Source organism: Pipistrellus hanaki (assembly GCF_964339955.1).
Source record: "Pipistrellus hanaki genome assembly, chromosome: 7".
Taxonomy (NCBI): domain Eukaryota; kingdom Metazoa; phylum Chordata; class Mammalia; order Chiroptera; family Vespertilionidae; genus Pipistrellus; species Pipistrellus hanaki.
The window spans coordinates 7,159,105-7,184,354 of record NC_140509.1 but is presented as its reverse complement, the minus strand read 5'-3'; the positions used below and the strand labels follow the sequence as shown (position 1 = coordinate 7,184,354).

The 25,250-nt window shown below is 46.3% G+C and overlaps 1 protein-coding gene across 1 annotated transcript; it reads left to right on the top strand.

The window, feature by feature from the left end:
* Window positions 1–2,697: 2,697 nt before the first annotated feature.
* Window positions 2,698–24,881, top strand: PXT1 (peroxisomal testis enriched protein 1). The gene is made up of 3 exons (XM_084890078.1): window positions 2,698–2,869; window positions 15,235–15,365; window positions 24,235–24,881. The coding sequence occupies exons 1-3, from the start codon at window positions 2,701–2,703 to the stop codon at window positions 24,337–24,339; spliced, it is 405 nt and encodes a 134-aa protein (XP_084746204.1). The 5' UTR covers window positions 2,698–2,700; the 3' UTR covers window positions 24,340–24,881.
* The last annotated feature ends 369 nt before the right edge of the window (window positions 24,882–25,250 follow it).

Below are 25,250 nucleotides of genomic sequence, written 5' to 3'. Positions count from 1 at the left end.
AAACAGTATGAAATTTCCTATAAAAAATTAAAAATGGAACTGCCATTTGACCCAGTGATCTCACTCCTAGGAATATATCTTAAGAAACCAGAAACACCAATCAGAAAGAACGTATGCACCCCTAGGTTTATAGCAGCACAATTTACAATAGCTAAGATCTGGAAAGTGCCCAGGTGCCCATCAGTAGATGAGTGGATAAAAAAGGTGTGGTATATTTACACCAATGAATATTATGTAGCAGTAAAAAGAAGGATCTCTTACTCTCAGAGACAGCATGGATGGACCTGGAGAGTATTATGCTAAGTGAAATAAGCCAGTCAGAGAAAAACAAGTATCACATGATCTCACTCATATGTGAAACCTAATGAAAAAATAAACTGAATAATATACAAATAAACAAAATAGATCTAGAGACATATAAGCATAGGAAAGACTTTCAAACCTTAGAGAGAAGGCAGCAGAGGGTAGGTGGGTGGGAAGAGATCAACTAAAAACTTGCATGCATATATGCAAACCCATGGACAGAGACAATAGGGTGGCGAGGGCCTGAGGTCAATGTGGGAAAAAGGGAACATATGTAATACTTCCTTTAAAAAAAAAATATGTGTGTATGTATATATATATATATATTTATTTATTGATTTCAGAGAGGAAGAGAGAGGGAGAGAGAGATAGAAAAATCAATACTTTCAACAATAAAGATTAAAAAACAAAAATGAATTTTAGGTGAAAAATATAATTAGCATTGATTATTTTTTCAATAAATACCTCTTAACATTTGGCAGAATTGTTTGGGAAAATTATAAAACCTATTTGGGAAAAATCAAGTCCAACCTTCTTGATCATTTATTTTAAAAGGCCGTGGTTAGCTATTTTCTATTCTGTTATCTAGCAATGCCATCTGGATAGTACAAAGTGACAGTTTCATATGGGCTGATGGGTAAAGCTGTCAGCTGACTCTTTTAGATAAGAACTTCACCTGGTAATTGCATTTTAATTATCACCTTTGCCCACTTAGTAATTTAATAATTTTTTCAGGGCTGATCTGGCTCCGATGCATTAGCTGGAGAGCATCCCCTTTTCCTAATGGAAAGTTTGCTTGAAAAATCAAATTAAGGCCAGAAAGGTGCCTGATGAGTATAGTTAAAATCCAGGTTGTCCAAGGCACCAACAGTGCCAAGAAACTCACAACCCTTCATCCCAGTTCCCTCTTTCCCCTAATCTGGCCCAAATTGCAACAATCAAAATGTTGAAGTAGCATACTGCACTGGAAAATGTGGCACATTTGAAAAATGATGAGTCAGAATTCTATCTGAGGATTTTCCTTGTCTTGGCTTGTATAGCTGAGGATAGCTGCTTATTGCCTTTCTCTCAATCTTTTTAATTCTTGCTTCTTCCTCCAAAGCTGAGGTGCAGCCTTACCGTATACACTATCGAATACAGCAGTCACTAGCCACAGGTAGCTACTGAGCATCTGAAATGTGGCCAATCCAAATGGAGATGTAGTGTAAGTGTAAAGGACACATGAGAATTTGCAGACTTACTTTAATGAGAATATAAGGTATTTCATTAATAATGTTTATATTGATTACCTGTTGAAATGACTTTTGGGTTGATTTTGGGATATATTTGGGTAAAACACTATATTATTAAAATGAATGATGCCTTTCTTTTGCTTTTTAAAATGTAACTACTAGAAAAGTTAAAATTACACATTTGCTTTTGTAAAAAATATATCTTTATTGATTTCAGAGCAAAAGGGAGAGGGGAGAGAGAGACAGAAAAATCAATGATGAGAGATAATCATTGATCGGCTGCCTCCTGCACACCCCTTCTCTGGGATTGAGCCTGTAAACCTGGCAAATGTCCTTGACCAGAATCAAACCTGGGACCCTTCAGTCCACAGGCCAAGGTTCTATCCACCCAGCCAAACCAGCTAGGACTGATTCATGTATTTTTATTGGCCAGCACTGATCTGAGGCTCCCAAAACCCGCCCCTGCTACCTTCTTCAGTTGTTCTTTATGGTCTGGCCTCGCATCCATTTCTTTTATTTCCAGTAACTGCATACGGTAGATTTAGAATAAGGTGAGACAGTCCCGATTTTTAACAATTTGTTCCGCGTCTGGCGGCGTTTTTAAAAAAGTCCCGATTTTGGGAAAGATTAGTCCCGATTTTGGGAAAGATCTTTAAAACGCCGCGGGACGCGGGACAAATCGTAAAAAATCGGGACTATCCCGCCAAAAGCGGGACGTCTGGTCACCTTAATTTAGAAGGTAAAATATAAAAGTTGAACTCTGCGGCAAAGCCTAAAGTCAAGAGAATTAGGGGCCCTGGAAGGGTAGATCAGTTGATGAGGGCGTCCTCCAGATAACGCCATTTCGGGTTCTCTTTATGTTTATGGATGTAGACTTCCGGCGAGGGAACGTGGCTTTTGAAAGATGAAGAAAAGCTGCTGGGAGATGAGGATGTGGGATGGTGTTGCAGCTCTAAAGGCCTAGCAGCACAGAGAGATGTTTATCTAGGCTGAAAAAGACCTCAGAGATCACCCTGTTCCGTCTTTCACCCAAATCCATAGCCCTTTTATACATGGAACACAGCTGCTTGTATTGTTAGAACGTCAATATTCATATAACATACCAAATGTATTCTGAGAAGTGGGAGAAATCCTCTGAAAATCTATTTTCCAACAGGGGAGAAACATGAAGAAGAAAAAAATTAATGCCATTGTTTGTGAATCTAAAGAACCGAATCCCTCTCCCAAAGTAACAAATTGTTGCAAATCGCCGCGTGTGAAATACAGTTTTCAGAAGGAATGCGTGACCAGACTTGCCAGCAGCCAGCCACTTGCAGCCATGTCACGGAACCCAGGTAAGATATTTATATTAAACCCAAAGAAATATTCTACTTAGCATGCATTTTTCTTGGTATTGAGGACACAAATTGGGGCGTTAAATAGATCGCTTAAACATTAACTGTAAGAAGACAGTGGTAAACCTATTCATCAAAGTTCTATGTGCTAAACTGCCTTCGCTCTTTGCTCCATGGTATTGATTTTTTAAGTTTCTGTTAGCCCTGAATCATTGAGGTGACAACAACTTAATTAAGCAATTTAATTAATTAAATTGCTTAGGGGTCATCTAATTAAGATGACCCCAAAGCAATTTAAATAGATCGTTTATCTTTTTAGAAAAACTTGTCTTTAAACTTGACCTGCTGATGTCTGCATTGTTAAGGTAGGAAAAATTCAGATTAGATGCCTTCTTGATTTGCCAGGACAGGAAAGAATTGAAGGAAAGATAAACTTGAAATTTTGTCTTCGAAAAATGTATAATTCCTAAATGTCTCAGACTGGTGGCAAACTAAGTCTTATGTTTTGAACAGCATTCAAGTGTTGGTGTCAAATGTATGGGTTTTTAGACTTTTGGATTAAATTATGCTAGGCACATGAAACGTATTAAAACTAATCCACGTCAAATACGGAGTCCATTTCCCAGAAAGAACTCAATGGACCTAAATGCTGAACTTTCATCTGCGCAGGTGACGATTCTCAAAGTCCGAGGCTCTGTCGCCAGTCAACATGTTTTTAATTGAGATGTAATTCATCCACGATAAAACGTGCAGCCTTTTAAAGCGCACGACTCAATAGTTTTTAGTATATTCACAAAGTTGTGCAGTCACTCCTATTCTAGAACACAATTTATTGTAAGCCTTTCCCGGGGTCTCACCCTCACTACACCGCTGATCCTCAGGTTCCTGCAAAGCTGATGGAACCTCTCGAGGGGCCGGGGGCGGTTGCCACGTTTACCCCAAACGCTCTCCTCATTAGTTCACTCAGAAGGAGAAACCGGGTGAAGAAGTGACCGTTGGCTTATGTTAAGGTGACCAGACGTCCCGATTTTTAACAATTTGTCCCGCGGCGTTTAAAAAAAGTCCCGATTTAAGAATCTTTCCAAAAATCGGGACTTTTTTAAAACGCCGCGGGACGCGGGACAAATTGTTGAAAATCGGGACGCCTGGTCACCTTACTTATGCAGCTGCACCTGCAGCCTAAGCCACGCGTGCGTTTTCGTGCCTAGAACTCCTTGTGCTGCGCGGGTCCCATCTTTCCTGTGTGAATCTTAGTCTGGCGGGTCCCCAGCCTCCCATTCCTGCCCCGGAGGCCGCCGCGCGTTTCTCGCTCGCGTTTCCCGATCTCCCCGAAAAAAGGGGGGTGTGCAGGCTGAAAGGGGGGGCATGAGCGGGGCACGGGGTTATTTAGGCGTCGGGAACGCCAAAGCTGGGGAACAGGAGGCGCCCGGCGGTGCATTCCGTAATCGGGGTCCCCGGTCCCTTGGAGGGTCCCCCGTCTTCCTTGGGGGGGGGGGGGGGGGGGGAGGGTCTCACGCTCCCTTCCGGGTCTCGCAGGAGCCCGGAGCGCCCGGGCAGCGCCCGAGACCACCGCCGGCCGTGCTCGCTCCCCATTGGCCACAGCCGGCCCACGTGACCGCTAGGCCCGGCGCCCGGCGCCGCGCGCGCCTTCCCGCCGGGAGCCCAGGGCTGGGGGCGTGAGGCTGTGGGGTGCGGGGCCCCTCAGAGGGCCGGGGCGCTCCCCTCCCGGCGACCTTAAAACCGAAGCCCCCCAGACTGCCCCAAATGAGTGAGAGACTGAGTATCCGCCTCAGTGGCTTTGCCGCAGGGACTGACAATGGAAGTCACAAGCCATGAAATCAGACTGTGCCTGACGCTTTGGGGAAGTCGACACGACTGAGCGAGTCTTGGGGAAAGAAGGCAGAATGTTTGTATGAGGAACTTAGAGCCACGGTTTCTTAGAAAAGTCCAGGGAAGTCCAGAGAAACCATCTTGATTTAAGGGAAGTAAGAAACTCTTGGGAAAATGAAAATGAGAGAAAGCAAAAAGAGACCTCACCCACCGATAAAAATGTAATAATTCGTGTGAAAGGGAAGAATTTTAAAAAGCCGCATCTATACTTACAGGTGCACGTATGCACGTGCACAACTAGTGTGGAAGGGTGTGATGTAGAATCAGCGGAGTCCGCCACTCAGCGGCTTTCCTCTGGAGAGGCTCCCTGTGCCGCCTCCTCCTCCTAAGGCTCACCACCTTCTGCCTCTCCAGGAAGCATTCTCTTTTCATCCATTCAGAAGCGCACTGGGGCCTCCTCTGTTCCAGGCACTGTGCTGGCTTCTGGGGCGACAACCTGAGCCACGTCACAGCCCTTTCCCTCCCTGGAGCTGCAGGCTGGACCAGGAGGCAGGCCGCTCCTGGCACAGACCCAGGTCCAAGAGGTCCAATGCTGTCCGGAGGTTTGACCAGCAGGGAGATCAGAGAGGGCTTCCCCGACCCACACCTGGAGGGGCGGACGGAGGGGGAGTTGCCGGCAGAGGGGACAGCTTGGGCAGAGGCCAGGCGAGCTGGTGCCGCTCCCTTCCCGTCCACCGCCTGTCTCAGCCATCCCTGCTGAGCACACATCAGCCTGCCCCTTGGTTTCAGAGCACACATTTTCCTCTCCCAACCCACGTTCTCAGGAAGAACCTTGTTTTTTGTTTTTTTAAAAAATATATTTTATTGATTTTGTACAGAGAGGAAGAGAGAGAGAGAGTTAGAAACATCGATGAGAGAGAGTCATCGATCTGCTGCCTCCTGCACACCCCCTACTGGGGATATGCCTGCAACCAAGGTACATGCCCTTGACCGGAATCGAACCCGGGACCTTTCAGTCCCCAAGCCGACGCTCTCCACATGTGTCAAACACAAGGCCCGCGGGCCAAATCCAGCCCGCCAGGCCTTGCAATGTGGCCCGCACCGCGCTGTCATCACTGCACTCCGCTGTCAGTTTATGACATTGTCAGTTTATGACTGTTCAGTAAACCATTCGGCCCGCGATTTAGGCTGGATTTTAGATTTTGGCCCCTTCTCTGATTGAGTTCGACACCCCTCCATTGAGGTTTCGGCTCAGGAAGAACCTTGTAACCTGTCATTATCGCTATAGACAATGTTTTATCCAGGAGGTAAGTATACTTACATATACATCTAATATGCATTATCATTTATGTTTTACATATTAAAAACATGCAGCGATTATAACAAAATCTAGAATGTGATGTAGCTCATAGAAGTCAAAGAAAATAGATATTCAAAGTGCCGAGAGATCACATTATTTTGGAAGACTCAAAAAGGCATCTAAGAGACAGCAATTATAATGAATGAGTTACTACTTCTAAATGGCTTGCAACAGTGGCTGCCAAAGAGCTGTCTAAGTGTTTGCTTAAAAATCCATTCTCGCCGAGACCGGTTTGGCTCAATGGATAGAGCGTCGGCTTGGGGACTGAAAGGTCCCAGGTTCGATTTCGGTCAAGGGCATGTACCTTGGTTGCGGGCATATCCCCAGTAGGGGGTGTGCAAGAGGCAGCTGATCGATGATTCTCTCTCATCGATGTTTCTAACTCTCTATCTCTCTCCCTTCCTCTCTGTACAAAATCAATAAAATATATTAAAAAAAAAATCCATTCTCATGGTTGGAAAACTAAAGATTATGAAAAAGCATTAGTGAAAACTCTCTCCGGCATTTTTGTCTCCCATTTGCTCAGTTCCCACCATCATCACTCCCTATCATAGGCAACCATTGTCCTTACATCCTTGGATATCCTTCTGGAGGATTTTGTTTTGTGTTTTTTTAATTCAATTTTAACAACTGTGAATATAGATTTTTATACTCGCACTTTTTAGTAGACTATTAGTACCTTGTTCTTGCTTGCTTTCTCACTTAACAGTATGATTTGGAGATCTTTCGACATTAATTTTTAGAGAGCTTCCTCATTCTTACTTTTTAAAAGCATTTTAGTTGATTTTTAGGGAGAGGCAGGGGGAAAGAGAAACATGGATGGTTGCCTCCCTTAGGAACCCTAACCTGGACGGGAATCCAAAGCCTAAATATGTGCTCCGACCCGGGATCGAACCCGACACCTTTTAGTGTCTGGGACAACGCTCCAGCCAACCCAGGCAGCCATGTTTCACTGTGTGGATACACCATCACTTATTTAAAGAGTTGCCTATTGATGTATATTTGGGTTGTTTACAACAAAGACCCTGCCTGTATTTGCATCTGTAAAATTGGGTAAAAACATACCTTGCCCCCTAGAGAGATTGTACCAATTTGCGTGTTCCAGGCTCTGTGCCAAGACTTTAAAACACGGGAATGTGCATTATTGTTGCCATTTCACAACTTTAAGTGAAAGGAGAGCTGTTTTCAAAACAAACTAAAAGGTGGGGCTGTCCTTAGGTGAACTTACAGAGTAGCCAACTCTCACCCAACTGCTACTCTCTTCTCTGCAGCTGCTTGTTTACAATCACAGACATACAGGGCACTGAGTGGGGCTCCAGAGTTCTGAAATAGATACACGTCCTCCCGGGTTTCATCCTTGGCTTGGTCAGACGTGCACAAACTACAAATAGTTATTATGTTGAGTTCCAGAAAGCAAAACACACCAATTGCGTGGGGCACCTTCAGTCCCTTGTTGCACCCCAGCTCCAGCTCCTCCCTGCTCTGCCCTTCCCCCGCCTCCCCTCTCCTGTAGTCCATCTTCCTAATGCAAATAATGCACCAGGCTTGCATTTCCCAGGCGACTGTTAGTTCATCACTTAACTGGTTGCAAATCCTTATTGGTTTGCTGGGCACGAGCAGGGCTGGCCCTAAACTCCTTTTGAATTAGGTGACGTTTGTGTGGAGGGTCTCCCCACTTGCTTCTCTCTTCTTCTCTCCGGCACCTTCTCTCCTGGGTGAGTTCTCAGCCCTCACTGGTGCCTCACCTTTTCTCAGGTAACTGTCAAATAATCCTTGCTGGGGTGTTAAGTAATCGTTAATGTGTCATTTCAAAATGGCTTGAGGTGAGAGAGTATGTGTCTGTTTCAAGGTCCTCTTGAAAACAAGGATAGACCCTGCAATGACAGGCAGTAAATCAGGTTGCAATATTGGTCACAGGCCATATATCTCACCTACTAGTTAAGCCGCCTATTTAGGGGCTTACCCTCGGCTGGGGTGGGTTAATGCATGGAGACCTCGTTCCTTCCTGTCCTCTCCTTCCTACTCTTTACTCTGTTGTAGGGTCCGGGAGCTCGGGGACCACCGCCCTCAGAGTTAACTTTCAAACTCAGCAGGCAGCCTGGCTCGGTGGCATCTGGTGGGGGGAGAGGGGGTGCTATGACTTAGCCACTCTTCCCATTGTCTTCTCCCAGTCAGCTTGCAACCCGGCTGTCCTGGCCCCCTCCCCCAGTGTACAAGTTTGTTTTTCTCCCAACTGTATCAACTGTATCAACTCGCATAAGTGGCTGCCCTTTCCTCTCAGGTTGCAGTGGTTCTTGCTAGTTGCTCAGTGTATTTAAAAGCGTGGATTCAGGTAATGATGCTGCGTTTGTGTTGCATTAAAAAATGTAATCAAAACAACTTACATGTTCCTGGAAACATGAACTGGAGAGCTTATGATGAAAAGGCCTAAAGCGCCTGGCACATACAAGGGCTTCTGTAAATATTTGTTGAATGAATGAATGCATGATTGCATGATTGTGTGAATGCAAGGTCAGTATTTGGCCTCTCCCTTTCACCCCACCCCATCCCACTGTCCCATTCCTAGGAGGGCAGCTCTTTAATTGGCTGCTTTCCAGCTTTCTGGGGCAGTGGTTCTCAGCCTGGCTGTGTGTTAGAAGCACCTGGGGAGCTTTTAAAAAATAGCTCCATGTTGTTTGATTTCCAGACAACAAGATTGTCTTCTTAAATTTATTTTTATTTTTAGGTCTCTAAGCTGATAGTCATGTGCAGCAGTGTTGGGAACAACTGTTTTATTCCTCTGTCTCTTCATTTATTTAAAAAAATATATTTTATTGATTTTAGAGAGGAAGGGAGAGGGAGAGACAGATAGAAACATCAATGATGAGAGAGAATCATTGATTGGCTGCTTCTTGCATACCCCTTACTGGGGATTGAGCCCACAACTCAGGCATGTGCTCTTGGCCGGAATCAACCTAGGACTCTTCAGTCCGCAGGCCGACAGTCCTACCAGCTAAGGCTGTCTCTTCACTTATTGATGCCACCCATCGTTTCCTTGGCATGACAGTGAAGTTCAGCTTATACCCTCTATTTCATGTTTGATAGTTAAATTATTCTTTTTAATATTTCTGTTTTTTGTCTTAGATTAAATAATTTAAACTTCTATTTTTTTATTTCATATATTTTCAGCAATATCACAGGACCCAGCGTTTTATACAGTGGAGATCCTAGCGTCCCTGCTTTCTTCTCACTCAGCCTACCACAGCCTGCTGTTGGTCTTGTTTACCTTTTAATTTTCTGTGGCCACAGTTGTTAATATTTTCATTCTGCCCTCCAGTCACAACCAGCTCTCCCATACTTTGCCCATCAGTTGATTCTAAAGTTAAAAACCAATAACCCTGGCTTACATTGCTGTATCTATGTAAATATTCCTAACACCAAGTCCAGTAGTAGTAGCTGAGACATATAATGTAAGGCTTTTTGTAAATCCAGGCGCTTTCTGAATACCACTGTTGAATAGTTATAAGAATATTAAATTCCCCTTTAACAAATGAGGAAACGGAGGCACAAAGAAGTGAAGTAACTTGCCCAAGAACAGGCAGTTAGGAGGACACGGAGCAAGGCTCGACTTCCCCTTGTGGGAGGATACGGTACATTTTCTTTTTCTTCAGGTCCTAAGTTTAGTCCCCTTGCCAGCTGAAGAGATGGTGCTCATCAAGGTCAAATACATTGCTTCCCCTCCTTTTTTGAGGGGTGATGGTTGTCTTTAGCTCCTATTATACAACTCGCATCGTTTTCTTTCTTCCACTCCTGTTAGTGACTAATTTCAGCCTCTTCGGCATCCCCCTCTGTCTCAGCAGAGGCCTCGTTTTCTGCTCCATGTATGGAGTTGCTGTCATCATGGGCAACATGTGCCTCTCCTTCCCCTTCGCTCCAGACTTCCTATGTGAGCATCACGCCTTGTCTCCTATCCTGTCACAGCTCATTCTTCCACGTGTTTTCATTCTTTCATTTCCTCAGCAGAGGAACGTTTTTATTGATTTTTAGAGGGAGAAGAAGGGAGAGAGAGAGTGGTACAGACAGAGATAGATAGATCGATAAAAGATAGATTAATAGATAGATAGATAGAGATGTGAGAGAGAAACATCCATACATTGCCTCCCGTCCATGCCCTGACAGGGTGGAAGTGTTGTCAGTGATCAGTGGAAGTGGCTTCGGGATGTGCCGCTGGGATGAGAATTTCCGGAGGGCCTCCTCCTCGCCCCGCCGGGAGAGGAGGTGTTGGAGAAAGCTCTGTTTCTGTGGCATTGCCCCTGAGTGTCCAAGGCCCCATTTCCCTGGGTCCCACCGAGGAGGAGGCTCCTTTGCCTTCGGCGGGGCTAAGATCAGAGCCAGCGTCCAGAGTCCCCGCTCCACGTTAGGGCGGAGTCCAGCCAGCACCAGGCTGGCCTGGTTTGCGTTTCCCACTGCAGTTCATCAGTTTGTTGCGTGTGGGGTCCACAGGGCCGTGGGCCATGAGCTGTGGAGGGAACACGGGCAGAAGCAAAACCAAAGGGACCAGAGAGACAAGAGCGAGAGAGAACAAACCCACAACCCAGGTACGTGCCTGACCGGGAATCGAATCTGAAACCTTTTGGTGTATGAGATACTCCAGCCAACTGGGCCTCCCAGCGAGGGCTGTTCTCATTCTTGTTCCTCCTAAACCTCTGAGACTTTGACCTACACTGTCTTCTACTCTTTATTCCTGCTCTAATTTCGCTCAACCTACAAGCCTGCTCAAGGCTCTCAACTTGGGAAGTTCCTGCCACACACCTCTTCCTGCTACAGCCTTTCTCTCTCATGCCTTCCTCGGAGGAGGAGTCTCCACTGTGCTGCCACACCTGGCCTGGCAGCTCAAACCCACACTTCACTGCCCTGCACACCTCCCTTTACCCTTCCAGCACCGAATTCAATCCCCGCTACGCCAGCAATCTCCTTTAATCCGTTTGTCCCAGCTAAGAGACTTGGGTCTTGAATTAATAATATTTGATTATGAGAGGGCATCTCCTTAGAGATGTGCCACTACGGTTGATTTTGTATTTGAAAGATTTAATATTCAGAGTGATTGAATTGGAAGCACCAGTTAATGCCCCGAAGCCCTGCTAACAGAAGCCTCTTTCCTCAGCCACAAGCAGAGGCCCTCCTGCCGCCTGGAGGGCTGGGAGGTGGTTTGTCTCCAAAAAAGGGAGGCAGCGTTTCCAGTCTGGAAGCGGAGGGTCCCGCGTGTGCGAGGCGGGGACTTCTAGGACGCTTGTGCTCAGTTCTGTCCACCTGTGGCATCATGTTCCAAAAGTAAAAGGTCCTGCACACTCCCTAACGCCCCGGACCAGGGGTGGTGGCTACCAGCAATACAGACTGTGTGTCTCGGAATGTTTTTCCCTGAGAATAATCATCTCCCCGTAAACAGGGGACCTACGCTGCGATTGCTTAGATTATGCCCAGTCGTATAGGTCAAATGCCGCGAGATTTAACACAGTATCGTTTTAGAAAAAAAACACGTAAAAACAATTTCTTCAGTTTAAACGTAAGCCACATTTTAATTTGCTTCACACATGGACCATAAACTTCCTGTGTGACCTTTTATTGATTCCTGGACTGTCTCTTTGCCTTTGTAGTTTCCCCAAATTTTCAACCACACCGTCTCTTCTATCAAATCTCCGTCCCTGGGGCTTCCAGCCACAGCTGCTCTGCGCTCCCGTCCAGCTGCTCTCTAGGCCTATTGCACCGTTACCACCTTGGGACTTCCCTTCACGTGGGCTGGATCCACCTTTTGCTAAATCTCCCGTCTTTTTTTCTTGGCTTAGTCATCCTCTGTTTACTATGTTTTACCGGAATGCTTCCTCAAAAGACTTCCTAAGAAACTGTGTGTGGGAGAAAAGCGTTCAGAGTCTGTGCATATCTGCAAATGTCTTTATTCACATCTCTCATGCTATTGAGAGTGCAGCTGGGCATAGAATTCTAGTTTGAAAATAATTTTAGAGGCTATTCATTCTTTTAGTATTACTGTCTTTCTAGTATCCACTGTTGATGGGAAGTCAACGCCCAACTAATCTGTGCTCTTCTTTGGAGATATTTAGCATCTCCTTATGCTTGGAGTTTTGATATTTCAGTAAGTTCTAAAGGTGAAGTTTTTATTTCCCTGTTTGTTGTCCTAAAACATTGTTGGGGATTTTTTTTTTTTTTTTTTTTTAATGGGACTTTTTAATTTGAAGTTTGGTGTCCTTCAGGTCTGGGAGGCTGTCCTAGGCTGTTCTGATAACTTCCTGTTTCCTCTCTTTCTGGGACGCCTATGAATCAGATGCTGGTCTTTCAATATTGGTACTCTACATCACCTGTCTTTTCTCTCACATTTTTCTGAGTTCATTTTTGCAAGACATCATTTGTATTTTTAATTTGGCAATTATATTTGGTAAATCTGAAAGAATATGCTCTGGGATTATTCTTTTTTCCCCAGTTCATCCTTTTTTGTTTTATGGATGTGATATGTTCTTAAAAATCTCTCTAAACATATACATTAGAATTTGCACACATTCTCTTCTGCTCCTGAATTTTGTGTGTCATCTTCAGGATTACTGTTTTGTTTATCTGGCATCTCTTTTCCTGGGATTCTTATCAATTGCCTGGTGATATTTTGTTATTTTATTTTATTTATTTATTTATTTATTTATTAAAACCTGTACTTTTTATTTTATTTATTTATTTTTAATATATTTTATTGACTTTGTACAGAGAGGAAGGGAGAGAGATAGTTAGAAACATCGATGAGAGAGTCATCGATCAGCTGCCTCTTGCACACCCCCTACTGGGGATATGCCCGCAACCAAGGTACATGCCCTTGACCGGAATCGAACCTGGAACCTTTCAGTCCCCAAGCCGATGCTCTATCCATTGAGCCAAACCGGTTTCGGCGATATTTTGTTATTTTAAAGAAATATGGACTGGGTGAGGTTTTTGTCTGCTGCTGTGTGAGCAGCACGGTCTTCCCGGGTGGGACAGTAGCTAACATTTACTTCCTGTTTATCCAGGCTCCAGGCACTGTCCTGTGCAGGCCAAACACATCAACTCAACCATCCCAACAACCCCTCTATGAGGCAGTTACCGTGGTCTTTCATTAAGTTTAATTTTTCAGCAATTGTAAGATGTACCATTATTTTGTTTACTACTAAAAAAGGCAGTTAAAATATGATATAAATCACATTCTGATTTTGGAAGCATTAAAAAAACCCATAGGATTGATGAAATAACACATTAATATTCACATTTTTACAGTTGAAACCAAGGCTTAGAGAGATTAAATAACTTACGCCAGGTCATCTAGTTTTATATGTCGTGGATTTTACATTTGAACCCAAGTGATCTGGCTTCAGAGTTTTACCGCTGTGCCTGTGCCGCTCCTCCAGGTCCCAGGGGAGCGGGGACATGCACAGGAGGGCTTTGAGGTGGGGAGGAAGAGCTTTGGGGAGATGAGTTAGGGGGCTAGCTTTCTGGCCCCAGGTTCCACAAATACCCCAACAAAGAGACATGTAATCTGAGGTAGCAGCGTTCATAAAGAAGCTTCAGCTTCCTCCATAAGATTTGTTCTCTTCCACTAGAGAAGAGTGGTCTGGGTTTGATTGATTGATTGATTGATTGATTGCCTGACATGTGGGCTGGGTGTCCAGGGCACCACGTGGTGCAGTTGATCCCCATCAGACCTCCAGTGGATGGCGTGTCTCCCTCTCCCAGCCTCTCCGTCTTGGTGGGTAGACCCGCTTCCAGGCTCCAGACCCACCGGGGTAGGTTCTTGGTGCTTCCTCGGCCTGGCTCATTTGACCGTATTTTGTCTCATCTCCCTCTGCCTTTCACAGACACGTACAGACCTCTCACCTGCTGTTGACTTGGCTGTCCTTTCTCTTCATTGTGTGGTTTCATTATTTTTTACTTTTGGTGGGGTTTTGGAGGGATTAGAAGGAATGGAGAGGCCACTGCTTGTCTCAGACTTGAGCCAGAAGTCCCTAAATCTCTCTTTGTTTTTTTTGGGGAAAAAAAAAAAAAAATATATATATATATATATATATATATATATATTAATGGATTTCCGAGAGGGAGAGAGAGAGAGATAGAAACATCAATGATGAGAGTGAATCATTGATCAGCTGCCTCCTGCATGGGGGCCCCCTAACAGGGGTCAAGCCTGAGACCCAGGCACATGCCCTGACTGGGAATCAAACTGGGACCTCCTGGTTCATAGGTTGACTGAGCCACACCAGCTGGCGAACACAATCAGGACTATAAAAGGATGGCCACTATATGAGAAAACAAAACATTCATATAAAGCTTTTTTCCTCCCTAAGCACCTCCTCTGCCTTCCATGCATGTGCTCCCCTGACCCCCTTTCTCTGATAGGCTGATGTGCCATCACCCTTCCAGTCTGCGGAGCCAGAAGAGTGGGAGTCTCCCTCACTTTTCTCACCTAATTTATTACCAAATTCCAGATGATTATGCTTCCTAAATATATATAGGAGTTTATAGGAGCTGTTCTCATCATCCCACCCCTGTTCATACTACTTTAGTTCATACCTGGGTTTAAATTCTGCCTACCACACTCATATATGTTGATTATATGTTGTAAGGGTAATATTTTGAATATATTTGCTTAAATAAAATATATTACTAATTGATTGTATCTGATTTTACTACTAGAAAATTAAAAATTAATACATAGTTTGAATTATATTTCTATTGAACAGAACTGATCTATTTCAATTCAAGGATTTTTTTTAATAATAATAAGAAGAATTATTATTTTTAATCCTCAGCCAGGGATATTTTTTTCCATTGATTTTTAGAGAAAATGAGGGGAGGGAGGGTAGGAGGAAGGGAGAATAGAGAGAAAGAGAGAGAGATATCGATGTGAGAGAGGCATATTGATCAGTTGCCTTCTGCATGGGTCCTGACTGGGGCCGGGATCAAACCAGAATTGAACCCGTGACCCTTTGGTGCGTAGGCCAACACTCTAACCATTGAGCACACTGGCTAGGGCATGTTTTTTGATAATCATTATAATGATGGGTTTTCATCCCTCTCATTGTCTAAGACGCTTTTTAGTAACCAGTGGTGAGTAATTTCACAGACAGTTAATGGAATATCTCTTTTGAACTCTCTTCTCTTAATGCAGATCACAATTCACCTTCTCAGCCCAAGGAAAATAGCCTTGGCCAGAACCGTCACCAGGAGGAAACGATCCACCAGCTGGCGGTGCAGCTGAAGAACATTGGAGACAGCGTTGATCATTGGGTGGCTCAAGAGGTGAGGCCTCTGTTTGTCCAGGAAGGGTTGGCAGGAAGGAGAAAGAGCAGGCGGAACAATGGCTGCTAAGTGTCTGGGTTGCCCAGGAATTAGCAGAACACATGGATTAGTAATGTCTAGATTACCAAGCATTCAATCTGAAAATTGTGAGTCTGACTCAAGGTCAGTATTCGACCTCACACTTGCTGCTCAAACTGTGGTCCATGGACTGGGAGCCTCAGCATCACTCGGCAGCAGGTCATATGTGCAAAATCCAGCCCACATGCTAGAATCACCATCTTCCTTTGTGTCGTCGTTAATCTTCACCTGAGGATATCTTTTTCCATTGTTTTTCAGAGAGAGTAGAACGGGGGTGGGGGCCACAGATAGAGAGAGAAACATTGATGTGAGAGAGATACATTGACTTGTTGCATCCCACAAGTACCCCAAATGGGGTGAGGAGTGAACCTGAACCAATGTATGTGCCCCTGATCAGGAATAGAACCCACAACCCTTTGGTGTGCAGGCTAACATGCTAACTACTGAGCACACTGGCTAGGACACCATCTACTTTTTTGCACAGGGGATTTGTGTGCGTATTAGCGTGTGAGAAACTTGGTTGCACACCCTTAAACTAGGATGCCTTTTGGAATCACCTAGTGGAATCTTAAGAATTACAGATGCTGGCCTGACTGGTGTGGCTCAGTGGTTGAGAATTGACTTATGAACCAGGAGGTCACAGTTTGACTCCCAGTCCGGGCACATGCCTGGGTTGTGGGCTTGATCCCCAGGAGGCAGCCAATCAGATATTCTCTCTCATCATTGATGTTTCTATCTCTCCTTCTCCCTTCCTCTCTGAAATCAATAAAAATATTTTAAAATCCTATGCAATAAAAGGCTAATATGCAAATAGACCGAACAGTGGAATAACTGGAACAACTGAACAACTGAACCACCAGTTGCTATGACATGTGCTGACCACCAGGGGGCGTGTGCAGAACATGGCAGGCATTGACCGTGGTGGGATGGTGGAGCAGGTGAGCAGGGATGCCAGACCAAGGCAGGGTGCCGGCTGTGGTTATCGGGCGAGCCTCTAGTGGTTACTGAAAATTCTTTGCTCCCACATGCCACGGTTCCACCTGGCACTCACACCTACTGCCGGCATTGGCCCTGCTCACACTCACTGCCAGTACAGGACCTGCTTGGACCCACAGTTGGCATCAGAGTTGCTGCTCACACAGCTGCGGGTGCCTGGTGCCGGTCCTGATTACTCTGTGCCATCCATGGGTGTGAACTGCGGCTGCGGGCCCTGATCACCCCTGAAGGTTTCTCCACCTCCCCCTGCTCCTGAGGGGTGATCAGGGCCGCAGCCGCTGCTACTCGCATCCATTGATGGCACCAGCCTCACTCGCATCTGCTGCTGACACCAGTCCCAATCGCTCTGTGCCATCAGCGAGTGTGAGTGGGACTGGCGTTGTTAGCATGTGGGAGCGGCGGCAGCAGGAGGGGGGCTGCTGACAGACCGGGGGGTCGTGGCAGGAGGGGCCGGGCGGGGATGCAGAGGATGAGCTGAGACCCGCCCCGTGCCTACCGCAGCCTCACAGCCACAGTTCCTTTCAAGGCGCAAGAATATGTGCACTGGGCCCTAGTGTGTGTGTGTGTGTGTGTGTGTGTGTGTGTGTGTGTGTGAATTATAGAATTACAGAGGCCTAGGCCCCACCTTGAGAGATTCTGGTTTAATTGGCATGAGGTGTGGCCTGGGCACAGGCATTTTAAAAGCTCCCCATGTGAATTGAATGCTCAGTCAGGGAGGACAACCTCTGCCTTAGACTGTTCTAATCCTCCTGAACCAACCCCGAGGTATGATCTACAGTAAATCCCACGCTCACTGATCTCTTAGTTTCTCTTGCTTATAAAAGGTATTGGGGGCGAACAGGAAAGAATAATGATTGCCATTTGAAATCTTAGGGGTAATGAAATTCACAGCCAACTAGTTTTCCTCGAACCACCTGGAGTTGGCAGCAGAGAGAGAATGGTCACGTGGGCTCTGGGATGGGAAGGGTGGCTGCCCCTCGGGCTCAACTTCCTGCCCTTCGCTTCCCCTCTCCCGTGAGGATTCTCATCACTGCCGCTGCCACTGCGCTGGCTCAGGGACCGCCGTGTCCACATGTGGACAGTGGACAGCTTTTCCCTCCAATAGAACATTCTGAGACAAAACATGAATGGGAGGTCCAACAATGACACTCCTAAAAGCAAGAAGGAAACAAAGATGAAATAAACAGAGACAGCCAAATAAGCCATTTGATAGACCGACTTCATTAAGGCAAATATTTATTGGACACCTACTATGTGCCAGGCTCAGCTGCAGGCGCTGGTAGCTGGAGCAGATGAGCCCACTCTCACAGGTCTCAGTTTAGGGGCAGACACACAGGCAGCGGACCGTGAGGCAGGATGCCGCCTGGAAGCAGCATGGGAAGACAGTGGAGACTGACTGGGTGGACGATCGGGGAAGGTGGTACCTCTGGGGTGTGATGTTTGAGCAGAGCCTGGGAGTGAGGATGGAGGCATGGGACTCTGTCGGGGGAGTGTTCCAGGCAGAGGGAACAGCGAGCGCACAGCCCTGTGACAGGAACAGGCTCAAGGACCAGTAAGGAGGCCAGAACGGCTGGAGTGAGTGAGGTCTGGGACTTGGCCTCCGTGCAGAGTGCCCTGTATCCTGGGCCAGAGAGGCAGAGGAGACCCCACAGCCTGGGGCCAGCGCAGCATGGAGGTGGTAAGCACCGATCAGTCAGACTCCGGAGGCATTTAGAAGCAGAGCCCGCAGGATTGGCCGATGCACTGGGTGTGCGGAGGGAGAGGGAAGGAACCGGTACATCAGTGGTTTTGGCTGAGCCTCCGGTGGATCGGTGGAAACGCCGTTTACTGAGATGAGGAAACGGAAGAACAGGTTTTGGGGGAAATACAGAGTTCGATTTGGGACACGCGAGTCTGACATGCAGATTGAGGCGTTGTAAAGCTGTGCAGGGGTTGTAAGAGCCAGTCTGGAGTTAGAGGAGATGATGAAGCTCGAGATAAGAATTTGGATCATGCCGAAACCGGTTTGGCTCAGTGGTAGAGCATCGGTCTGTGGACTGAAAGGTCCTGGGTTCGATTCCGGTCAAGGGCATGTACCTAGGTTGTGGGCACATCCCCAGTAGGGTTCGTGCAAGAGGCAGCCGATCGATGATTCTCTCTCATCAATGTTTCTAACTCTCTATCCCTCTCTCTTCCTCTCTGTAAAAAATTAATAAAATATATTTTTTTAAAAAGAATTTGGATCATAAAGTGCTGCTTTCTCCCTGGCTCACGGCCTCAATAATGACCGTGCTCCCAGCTCAACCCTATTTGGAGGATAAATTGAAGCCATGTAACAATAACTAGTGCTTATTGAGGGCTTGCTGTTTGCCAGGGACCATGCTAACAGTTTCACTGATTTATTAAATACGTTTTTATAGATTTTGAGAGAGAGGAAGCGGGGGTGGTGGTGGAGAGAAACATTGGTTGCCTCCCACCGAGCCCTGGCTGGGGATCCAGCCCGTAATCCAGGCATGTGTCCTGGGTGGAAATTGAACCCACGACCTTTGGGTGCATGAGACAAGGCCCAAACAGCTGAGCACACAGGCCAGGGCTGTATTGTTTTATTTAATTCTTGCAAACACCAACGAAGCTGGGAGTATTACTGTTCTCACATTTCAAATGAGGAAATTGATGACCAGAGTCAAGTAACTTCTCCTGGGTTCCACAGCTGGTAAATCTCAGAATTAGGACTCGAACCACGTCTGCTGGTTCCAAAACACATGCACCACCCCAATACTGTCTCCACTATTCACCCCCCTTTCCCCCCAGGAGTCACCTCTTTTTTACATCTGGACCCAAGAGCCTGAGGCGCAGAGAGAGGGGGACTCCCTCCCGACCTCCATCCATTTTCTGTGTAGGACCCTTTCAGAGAGGACCTCACCCCACAGCCTCACTCTGTGGCCACACTGGACCGCGTGTCCCAGTGCCACACCAGAAGCTTAACGTACACAGAAGAGACACTCACATGGACCCCTGCTCACCGAGTCTTCCTGTGGTCTAAGGGGTTAAAGTGCTGGCTCTAGGGTCCCAGTACTGGATCCAGAGTCCGGCTCCCCACTGTCACTGTGTCTTCTCTGTAGCTGGAGGTCACGCCAGCACCTGCCTCAAACATACGGCTGTTGTGGAATTAAGTGAGAGAACCTGTGTAAGTCACCTAGAATAGAGCCTGCCCACAGAAAATGGCCAATTAATGTTATCTAAACCAAAAATTAACGTGCTTTTTGCCTTTGCCCTTCCAGGACGTGGAGGTGAATATTTCTTCTCTTACAGCATACCGTGCTGTTTGTCTTCTCCTTTCTTAGGCCAGGTTCTTCTGTAGGAACGTTTTCACTTTCCCTCCAGGAATTCCTTAGTTCACCTTTCCTGCTTCCTGATCAGCTAAGTTTGAACACTCCTGGTCCTGCTAATGTTTTTCTCTGAGTAGAGAGACCAGGGTGGGACACAGTGAGCCTCCTTTTCCATGTTGCCTCCTTTTCTTCACCTTTTGTAATGTACTCAGAAGTCTTAGGTTGCCTCTGCAGCCGCATAAGTCAGCACTGAAGGGCCCCAGCTTTTCTTCCTGTTTTATGTGCAGCACATGTCAGTACTTTTTTTATTGCTGAATAATATTCCATTGTCTGTATACACTGAGTGGCCAGATTATTATGATCTCTGAACGCATAATAGTATGGCCACTCAGTGTATATCCTGTATAATAAAAGGCTAACGTGAAAATTGTCCCCTCGATCAGGAGTTCAACCAGCAGGCAGTTCGGCCAACCACCTATGTGCCATCCCCCTGGCCAGGCACTCGAGACCCCACCCATGCATGAATTCATGCACCGGGCCTCTAACACACACACACACACACACACACACACACACATACACACACACACACACTGAGTTGCCAGGTTATTATGCGTTCAGAGAGCAAAATAATCTGGCCGCTCAGTGTAGATCACATTGTGCTTATTTAGTCACCCGGGATGGATGTTTGGGTTGATTCCACTTTTGGGTTATCATGAAGAATGATGCTATGAACACGTGTGCACGTGTTTTTGTGTAGAATATGTTACCAGTTCTTTGGGTACATTCCTAGACATGGAATTGCTGTGCTGGATGAGAATTCTATGTTTAACGCTTGGAGGAGCATCCAAGCATCCAGGCTGTTTTCCGTCGTGGCTGACCTACTTTACATCCCAGGAGCAGCGCATAGGCTCCAGTCTCTCCTCATCTTCCTCAACATGAGTTATGCACTGTCTTTTGTTCAAGCCAGCCCGGGGGCAGGAGGAGTTATCTCATTCTGCTGTTGTTTGCACTGCCCTGCTGGGTAATGGGTATCTTTACTAGTTCTTTACTAGTATGCATTCTCGATGTCAATTCCTTATAAGAAATACTATTTGCAAATGTTTTCTCCTGGTCTGTAGGCTGTCTTTTCATTTCCTGGGTGGTGTTCTTTGAAAAGCACAATTTTTTTTTTTAATTTGAGGAAGTTCAGTTTTCTTTCCTTTCTAGTGCTTTTGGCATCTTGTCTGAGAAATCATTGCCTAATCTAAAGTCATGTTTTCTGGTGTGGCTCAGTGGTTGAGAATTGTCTTTTGAACCAGGAGGTCACAGTTTGACTCCTAAACGTTTTCTCATATTTTCTTCTAAGAAATTTTTAGTTTTAGCTCTTAAATTTAGGTCTCGAATCTATTAGGGGTTAACTTTTGTATGTGAAGTGAGTTAAAAGTCTGTCTTTAATCTTTGGCATACGGGCATCCAGTCGGCCCAGCACCGGTTGTTGACACCATTCTTGTTGTGGGGTCGAACCCTGGGTTCAAAAATAAGACCACTGGAGGCTGATTAATTAATTTAAAAAAGCAGGCAAGGATTTATTGACCGGCCAGGACAGCCACAAGAGCACCACTCGCAGGTGGACTCCAAATGACTGCACCGTTTCAGGGGTAGGCAGTCCCTTTTAAAGGTTCAAACCACAGGAATTTTCCTTTGTTCTAAATTCTAAATCCTAAAGACTACATTCTAAAGACTGGGGACAGCCCGCAGGGTCGGTTCCCAGTCACATCCTGCTAGACATTGGAATGTGGCCCTATCTTGCCCATAATACAAAAGCAGAACTAAAGGTTATCTATAGTTTCTACCCCTGAAGCTACTGAGTCAGTGGGAGTCAATCTCCTATAACTACCCTATTGTTTAAGCAAGTAATCGAAGGTCGAAGTCAGATAGCAAGGTTAAAATTCAAACAGCAGTTTTTACCCAAGTATGATTGCTACCATATTTCAATTCTCTCCCTGGCACTCGTGTTGAAACCAATGGCCTATAAATGGGGGTTTATCTCTGGTCTCTCAGTTCTCCTCCATCTATCTATATCCTATTCTGCTGCTGCCCTAGCTCTTCTGCAGGATTTTACAAAGCGGGCTTTGACCTCTAGACTTTTAAAGATCTCTTGTCCTGTACCACAAAATTGCATTTTAGAACACTTTTAAATAGACCACATCATACTGTTAAAATAATTTTAGAAATGTCTTCTAAGTTTGGTTCTAAAATGCTGGAGCCCTTTCTCTGCTGCCTCCAGGCTTAGATCCAGCAACTTCAACAGAATTTCAAACCTGGCACGGCTCATTTCCTTTATGGATAGTCATTATCCGTTCACCTTTTGTACTCTGTTTGATCAAGTGGTCACACGGACTCGCCGGGCCCCTTCCTGCTTTTGATATATTTAAAGAAACTTTCATTCTGCTTTCGGACTGCCGAGCAAGGAGCTCAGCAGGCCATGCTTTGTCTGCTGAACTGACTGCCCTTGAACTGCCACACATCTGCTCTCTTGTTCTTTTCGCCGAAGCAAGCATTCTGTGTTTTCAAAAAGCCTGGTCCTCAAAATAACATGTTTTGCTATTGATTTATATAGGGTTTTGATTCAAGGAACTGTTTTTTTTTAAATTTTTATTTTATTTTTTATTTTTTATCCAGGGCATGTTGTTTTCCTATATATATATATATATATATATATATATATATATATATATATATATTTTTTAAATATATTTTATTGATTTTGTACAGAGAGGAAGGGAGAGAGATAGAGAGTTAGAAACATCGATGAGAGAGAGTCATCAATCAGCTGCCTCTTGCACACCCCCTACTGGGGATATGCCCGCAACCAAGGTACATGCCCTTGACCGGAATCGAACCTGGGACCTTTCAGTCCCCAAGCCGACGCTCTATCCATTGAGCCAAACCGGTTTTGGCTGTTTTCCTAGATATAAAGTATGTTTTATAATAGTCTTTTTAAATGTTTCTCTACAGGAAGGACTCTTCCCTTCTCGGTTCTAGAAACTGCCCCCTCCATGTCCCTATAGGCCTAGGAATGGCACCAACTCTGATTGCCAGCCCTCGGTACTGTACTGCCCCCCGTGGCCCCTTCCCACTGTGTAGACCGTCTCCTTATTTAAACCGCCCTCAATTATCCTAATTTGAGGTGCCACCTGTTTTCTCGGGGACCCTTACTAATACAGTAATGCATAGGGAACTTCTTAGTTTGTAAGAAAGCGGGGAAGGAAGCTAACATTTATTAAAGAACTAGAGGCCCAGGCACGACATTCATGCACTGGGGTGGGGGTGGGGTTATGGGAGTGTCCCTCAGCCAGGCCTGTGCCCTCTTGCAGTCTGGGACCCCTCAGGGGATGTACGACTGCTTGCTCCCCATGGGCCTAAGCTGGCAGTCGGACATCCCCCAGGGGTTCCTAGTGCTGCTGTGGAGCTGGGAAAGGCTCCTGCCAGTGCTGCTGCACTCGCCAGCTGTGAGCCGGCTTCTGGCTGAGCGGTGCTCCTCTGTGGGGGTGCACCTCTGTGGGCGGTCAGTGTGCGTCATAGCAACCAGTTGTTTGGCCCTTTGGTCAATTTGCATACTAGGGTTTTAGTATATAGGATTTCTTCCAGGTACTCTTTGCAAACACTCTCAGAGGGCAGAGGGAAAACAGCTTTTCCTTTCATTTAATTCTCACAGGAACCCTATCAGTTCGTGGTTCAGGTGTTTCCAGAGAAGCAGCTGAGGTTCAGAGAGATCTGGTCACTATCCTAGCACCTGGCTCAGTGCTCATTTTCTTGTCTGCCTGGCTGGAAGGACATTCATTCATCTTCCTAACAGATATAAATTATAAAAGAGAAAAATCCTTTAGTGGTTCCCTGTTACTGACAGGACAAAGTCTAAAGTCCTTAACCTGCTGCTAATGATTTATCATTCATTCAGCCAGCTAATGGGTGCTGATACCTGGTGTGCCGGGCTGTTCCCGGACTGCAGACAGGGCCGTGACCAAGACAGACACACTCCCTGAGATCAGGGGGCTTATATTCTCAAGGGAGACAAGTAATAAATAAATAAAGTATATAGCTTATCAGACAGTCATAAATATTTTGGAGAAAAATAAAGCAAGGAAGAGGAGGAGGTGTGTTAAGCGTTTATACCCATCTGAGTCCCATCAGTTCTTCCAACCCCAAAGCAAGCTTCCTTGCTTCCCTGAGAGGACGAAGAAAGTGCTCTGGGAAGCCAGAGGAGGCGGTTATCAGCCTGAAAAGAGGGTCCCCGTTTGCTGGGGGCTAAGGTGGGAGAACAGGTGCAGGGGAGCTCCGGGTGGTGCGGAGGGCGTGGGCATCACTCACCCCCTAGGTAGCCTCCTGCAGCTCCTACACCTCACCCAGCGTGCTCTGGGCATTGATTGAATGAATTTTAATGCTCAATTCCCCACTTTGGATTATTCTTCTGCCTTAAAAGCAACCCTCTCTCTCTTTAGCAGAATCTCCAGCGGGAAGGCAGAGAGGCGCTGGCTCCCTTTGTCCTGGTTTTCCACGCGGGACGCCAGGCGCTGCTGCGCTTTCTCTGGAACAACCACTGGCTGTAAGAGGAGCGTCCGTGCCAGGCTCTGCCGTCCTCCCGCGCTGAGAACGAGCCCCTCGCCGGCGGGAGGAAGCCCTCCTCTGCCCTCTGTCCTCACCCGTCGCTGTTGGTTTCTGCGGCCTCGTTGGAGAGCTGCAGACTCGCGGACCGTTTGCCCGTTCGGAGCAGCCGCGGTGCGGTGTCTGTGCGTGTCTCACCGCGGGGCAGAGCCGCAGGCGCACCCAGGAGGCCTGCGAGGGTCCCCGAGCCTCTCCTCCCCTGAGGGAGCCCGAGCCTCGTCCTCAGACCAGCGGTCACAGAGATGGACGCTTCTCCTGGCCCTGCCTGGTACCCCAGCCCCCTGTGGGCCCACTCTGGGTGCCTGTGTCCAGATCCGCGGCCCCTGTTCTTCTCATTCCTTTCTGTCCACCTCATGTTTCCTGTCTCCCCCCTTTTAGAGGCATTACGGGTATTAAGGACGTTCGTTGTTATAAATTATAAGTTCTGTATATGTTTGAGTTATTTGTTATTTAAATGAAATAAATGTTGTTATTTTATTGAGGCATGAAACATCTTCGCATATGTCTTTTGTGAGGAAGGGATTCCACTTATTCCTGCTCACCTGGGTTCATTATTTCATAGGCTTTATTTTTTATTTTTTAAAATATATTTTTATTAAATTATATAGAGAGGAAGGTAGAGGGAGAGAGAAATAGAAACATCAATGATGATCATTGATTGGCTGCCTACTGGGGATCTAGCCTACAGCCCAGGAATGTGCCCTTGACCAGAATTGAACCTGGGCCCCTCAGTCCCCAGGCTGACACTCTATCCATGGAGCCACGCCAGCCAGGGACAGGCTTCAGATCTCATGCAGCATCCACTCTGTCCTTCCGGAGCGGAACGCCCGTTTTTCAGGCTGCCTCATGCAGCGCC